General features: G+C 45.1%; 1 protein-coding gene across 3 annotated transcripts in view; it reads right to left on the reverse strand.

Annotated features, from left to right (window-relative positions):
- Positions 1-5,042, reverse strand: part of MYZAP (myocardial zonula adherens protein) — a 188,397-nt gene extending 183,355 nt beyond the window's left edge. For 2 of the 3 annotated variants that reach the window (XM_051629014.1, XM_051629011.1), the window contains exon 1: positions 1,150-1,415. In XM_051629014.1, the coding sequence (XP_051484974.1) occupies positions 1,150-1,233 (84 nt within the window). In that variant the 5' untranslated portion in view covers positions 1,234-1,415. Of the gene's footprint in view, positions 1-1,149; positions 1,416-4,861 lie in introns of those variants that run through there. The other variant, XM_051629012.1, reaches the window with a different exon arrangement.
- Between the last annotated feature and the right edge of the window lie 958 nt (positions 5,043-6,000).

Genomic DNA, 6,000 nt, shown 5'->3' on the forward strand with positions numbered 1-6,000 from the left:
CAGTTATTCTAACTGTCTTCCTTCCCTCTTTTGACAACTCAAGGTAAGGGAGTCACATTTCACTTCAGAAAAGAAACAGCAGTTTCCCAGTGGGTTTTATTTGCAAATTTGGTTTTTAGCAGTTTCCTTAAGTAAATGTATCAATACAGACAGTTAATTTTACATCGTCACACAAATTCTCTTAGATTTAACTTCTTTTAGAAATAATAAAACAGGAAAACTAAATGGAAACACGGAAAACATGGAAGGAACCTACCTATGGTTTACAAGACATTTTCATTTTTCCACATATATGATCAATTTAATTTTTATTAAGGCCAGGGATGCTTTCTGTGGAAGAGCCTGACATCACATAAAAACATAGCAATATTATCTTCTCCATTGCTCGAATTACGAACTCATATTTTGGAGTGTCAAAACAATCACTAAGTAATTCAAGAAGCATGATGATCACACAATTGTCTTTCTTTGTAAGGACAAGCTTATCACTTATTTTGATTTATTTCTTCACATGTGGAATGTGCACTCACAATGACAGCAGTGTGGTTACAGCAGCAAAAAGGGCTATTTAAAGCAGAGTGAGTGAAGAGACATTCCTGTCGTATCTGCCAGAGTTTTAACAACTTTTCAGAAGCATTTCTCAACGGATTATTATTTCATGTATAAAAGTTACAAAAGAATACAAAAGAATACCCTGGTAAATCATAATTCCATATTGAGGAACTAATAATAAAAAAAACAAACTATTTACATCTAAACCATTACAGCAAGCTTCCTCATGCCAGATAACGCCTGGATAGGCAAGTTCTCAGTTGTAAATATCGAGACACACTTCAAAGGGGACCGGGGGGGAGTCTCCAACACAAGCACAACTCCCTTGCAGACTCACAGAACAGCCAGAGACCCGCACTAACTCAAGCGTTGCAGACACCCAAAAAGCTCTTCATTTCCCACCTACTAAGGCGCAAAAAGATGCTCTCACACCGCGCAAGCTGCACCCGAAACACCGACAATCAGCAAGAAAACAGAAGACAAAAAGCGCTCCGCAGGTGAACGATCCAGAAGAGGGGTCAGACCGCTGCTCTGCCCCACGACGCCGCCCGTGGGACCTCCCCGGCCGCCCCCCACACCCCGCGCTGCCCCGCGCACCTTCCGCCGGGCGCGGCCGCCGTCGCCGGGCGGCCTCCGCGGGGTGGTGGCGGTGACCGTCAGCCCCGAGCTGTAGCGCAGCATCCCCGCGGCCAACGCGCTGCCGCGGACTGCGGCTCCCTCCGGCTCCCTCCGGCTGGCAGCGCCGCTCCGCCCCCGCGCACATGGCCGCGGGCGGCCGCGGGGGCCGGGCTGCCCCGGCGGGGGCGGGTCTGGGAGGGGGGAGCGCGGCTCCGCGCCCAGCTCCGCGGAACTTCCCACCCCGCGCTGGCCCTTGTGCCGGAGAAGCGCCCGGGTTCCTCGCGGGGGGTGAAACTGCGCTAAGTCGCTGTGGGACGCCGCCCCGGAGACATGTGTCCTTGGGACGCTGAGGTCCCATTGCAGGGTGGCATTCCCTCTGCTCCTGGGAATTTTGGGTGTTGGGGGTACAGCGTGGAGAGGGGGGGCTGTGAAAGGAGACGCAGACGGGTCTGTGCGGCACCTCGCCGCCGGGGTTAGGGCTCGCAGTCCCGGTTCTCCAGTACCTGCTCCCGAGTGCTCTGAGCAGAGAGTGCCATGTGGAAGCTGGACACTGTCCTCCCCTTCTTCCCACAGCTGCAATTCGTGAGCCACCCAGGCTGTCAGGAAGCCGTGCTCTGGGAATGGGTACCAGACTGATCAGGAAGCACGGAGCTCCCAGCCAGCCTTGTGTGACAGACAAAGCCAGAGCACCTCAGAGCACGAGTGACAGCCTAAGCCTTGGTGCCAAAGGTCCATCAAGGAGGTAACTGGTGCACTGGAGACAGCTGGCCCAGAGCCAGAGTGCAGGTGTGGACTTCAGCATTTTAGATGCTCAGCTCTTCCGGGATCTGGGCTAAGGGAACACGGAAACCCTACACCACTGCACCCAGGCCTGGGTGCACACACACCATCTGCAGCCCCGTGCGGCTGCCGCGGGCATGATGTTCCTTGAACCAAAGGAGCTTCAACCAAAGGAGATATTTTGCTTGAAAGAAATTGCGCAACAAATACCTGTAACAGCATTTTAAAAATAGATTATCCTCTGTCTCCATGTAATTACCTTGACAAAATTAAGACCACAAGAAAAGACGGTGATGGCTGCGCAATGTCCTTACCCATTGAGATGTCAGTGATCATGCTGCTATGGCTATATGCTGATTCCTGACTTGGAGAATGCTGGAGAGGGAAGTAATTTGCATTGGAAAAAAAGGAAACTGCATTGAACTACGAGTGCCTCACCCTCAGTGTGTGATGCATCTGTTCTCTTCTGCCTCTCAGTTCCCTGTCCCCAGGGCACGACATGAACTATCAACATGACAAGGATCTAAGGAAGAGGAAGAAAGCATCACCCAGGCCAAGAGGAATGAATGAAGGGTCTGCATTTACCATTCAGCACCTTTTCTTGTGCTTTCCCAGCTACTCTTCTCCAGCTGAAGAAGTTAATGTAGCCCAAAGCAAGTGAGATAGAACAACCACTTGTATCTGGAATTCTCTCAACTCAGTATCTGCTCCATGTTACATGATTTCTTTCATGCAGAGGTGTCTTGTGCCTACAAACAATAGTATTTCCATATGAATCATCTACTGTCTTAACTCTGGTTGTAATGCTGCTTTCAGAGTTGGTTTGCAGGTGCAGAGTATTATCCTCAGCTACCTCAACAAATTCCTTCTCAAGCACCTCACCTACCTGGTGGGCTGTCCCTTAGCTGTGGTTATTACTTGTTGCTGGTTATTCTGGTGAGCAGAAATGTCTCAATTCCAGTTCTGTTAGCAGCCAGCTGGTTGCCTTTGTGGTTTCAGCTGGGAAGGAGTTTATATACTTGTGAGGTTCTCCTGGTTAGAGAGAAGTTGTCCCTTCTGGGCTTCATTTTCCTCTGGGAAAAAGTATGTACACAGGGCTGTTTAGTCACCACAAGGCACAAACAGGAGAACTGCTTTTCTAAGAACAGGCAGAGACTAAACTTGTGCCACGCTCTAGAAAAGGACCTCTCTTCCTACACACCACAGCATGAGAGAGTAAGGCACAACAATCAGAGCTCTGGGAAAATCTGCAAGGTCTCTATCAACCTTGAGAATTTTGGTAACTTTGATGAAAGTCTCATTGGTGCAGATGAGGAAAAGACTTGTCCATGGATAATACAAAGACAGAAAATACAGATACAGTTTTCTAAGTTTTGTCTACATTACTGGCAGTACACTCCTGGTACCCCCAGGTAGGAAAAAGGAAGCTCAAGAGAAGATGGTGCAGCAATATAAGTACATAGAAGGGCTGAAAAAAGCTCAGTTATAGAAATCTTTTTGAGTGAAGACAGGATAAACAGATTTGGGATCTTCAGACTGGACAAACAACAGTGGTGGGGAATGCGCAACAGAGCTGTAGAAGATCATGACTGGTATGCAGAAGTGAATGGGGAATGACTATTCAATAATTCCTACCCTTGGGAGCAATGGATTTGAAGCAGACTGGCCACCATATTTATATGTGAAATTAAATTATGGCAGAAGATACTCTGATTATGAAAAGTATAAATATTCTCAAAAAGCAGCTGGATAAACTAATGGAAGACAAGCTATGAGAGCTATAAAACAGAAATGCATCTACAACTACTGACTCAGGAGGTCCTTGGATTGTGGGTCTGCTGTCTTGATAGCCCATGACAGGACCTCTGCCCACTATCTTTTCAGCCTCGAAATTAGACTCCCCACCAGCAGCCATAAAGGTGACAGGCTTCTAGCAAGCAACAGTTCTCTGCTGCTCTGAAAGGAGCTCTCTCTGCCCTTATCTAGAGCAAGCTCTGCACATATTTCTGGCTGCAGCTCATTATTCCACATTTGCCATTCTCTCCCACCCCCCATGGAGACTTAAGCCAAGAAGTGACAATCCACAGAGTCACTCCCTTTTTCATTCCTTAAGAGATCGAGGAGAAACATCTGCTTGGTTTCAGCTTGTCCCCATTTGCCAGGACCCATGGCCTTACCTCCCTGGTTCTGATACAATCTGAAGTAGATTTGCCACAGTTTACAGCTCTTTTTCCCTGCGAGGGTCATAGGACGTTGTGAGCATTTAAATCATGCTGCCTGTGCACTGAGTATAGCCCTAGCTTCCAGAAACAGGATGGAGGAATAGAAAGTAAATCACTACTTGGGAATTAGTTTGACTAACACAACAGTGTTCTACTGGTTTTTACAGTTGGACAGACTACACAACAGGTATAGAGTCATACTGACAGCTCATAGACAATATCCAATGTGGTGGCATAACATAATCTGACCAGGATGCTGAGCTTTCAGTTCAAAACCTGTCAGTGCTCTGTCAATGAAATGATCCAAAGGCACAGTAGGTTAATTACAAGATTACTATAGTATGAGTATTTGCAGCAATAGCTGTTGTGAAATGGCTAATATAATTATATGAGAACAGCAAGAAATTTAAAGTGTAGACACCTTTTTAATTTTTTTGCAGACTAACGTGTTCCGCACCACCAGCATTATTAAAATGGCTTGTTTTTTTTTTTCTCAGGAGGCCCAAAGATCATTATGCTATGGGAAAAATGAAACAGGATATTACAGAATCAGCAGACTTTTATATGAAAAGCCCTTCATCACAAGATGGGCAACAAAACATACAATACATGGGGTAGAAAGTAGATCTGTCCTCACAGAATAGCAGGTCATAAAAAAATTCCTGCAGGAGTGGGTAGCCTGGTCTTACCTTAACAAATCGCCTGAATGCGGGCACGATAAAAGGCTGACAATTTTTCTTTCATCAAAATCTCCTCTCTGTTTTCAGACTAACTGCTGGCAGAGTCCAGAGGAAGAAGAAAAGTTCCAATAATACTCGATCAACTGGAATATTAGTCCTGTGGGATTTGGGAATAATTGTAGAGTTACAAATTGAACAAGAACTCACACCCGTGGTCATTGAGGTTATAAAGTCCCATTTGTATTGCAACAAAAATGAGGTATTATAATTAACTTCTAATAGCCTTCACTTTCCAGAGGGATTAAAATCTATTCTGCCGTCATCATCCCCAAGGCATGAAACCCATTTACAGCAGAGACTGTCAAATGGACAGACGCATGTAAAAGATTTCAGAACCAGACTCAGTAAGACCTGTGGGCTTGATCACCTATTTTTCCTCGGAACTGTTTCTTTTTCTGCTAGCTTCCAACCTTGTGTTCTAGAGACACACACTTTGCTCAGCATCACGTAACTCTCAAGCTTTCTTTTTTGGGAATTACAGCTAGCATGAAAATTTTAGCCTGCTAAACAATCATCAAGCAGCTTGTTGGGAGATGTGTATCAAAAACTGAGCCCCCAAATTCCATAGTCATATGTCTCTTTAAATACAGTATACAAAGCAAAATATACTATTCTACAGTTCTTGTCTTGAGCAAAAGTTTATCTTTCACTGGCAAATACATCTTACAGCATTTGGAGCTACTGTGGTTTATAGTTACCCTTTTGAAGCAACATAGCACATACAGCTGAATGTCCAGCTTGGTTTAGCTACCTGCATCACACCACTTCTCAAATCTATGGTTATAACTGGTTTTGTCACTTAACACCCTTGGTACATGTCTAATACTTCCTCCCTTGCTGATCTCACATATACAAATCTGTAATTCAGAATTCCCGCACCAGGAGTTTGAAATGCAGAGTAAAAATTTTATTTTGCAACACCTTCAGTACCCATTTTACGGTATTATTTCAGTTATGGTTAAATTAATAAAAAAAAGAAATTCCTGGAGATACTTGCTGTAACAGCTTGATTCCACCTTTACTGATAATGCAGAGTTGCAGACTATAATTACAAGTTCATTTAATGTTTAGGCTTAAAATTGTCCTAC

This window comes from Apus apus, chromosome 10 (genome assembly GCF_020740795.1).
Source record: "Apus apus isolate bApuApu2 chromosome 10, bApuApu2.pri.cur, whole genome shotgun sequence".
Classification (NCBI taxonomy): Eukaryota; Metazoa; Chordata; class Aves; order Apodiformes; family Apodidae; genus Apus; species Apus apus.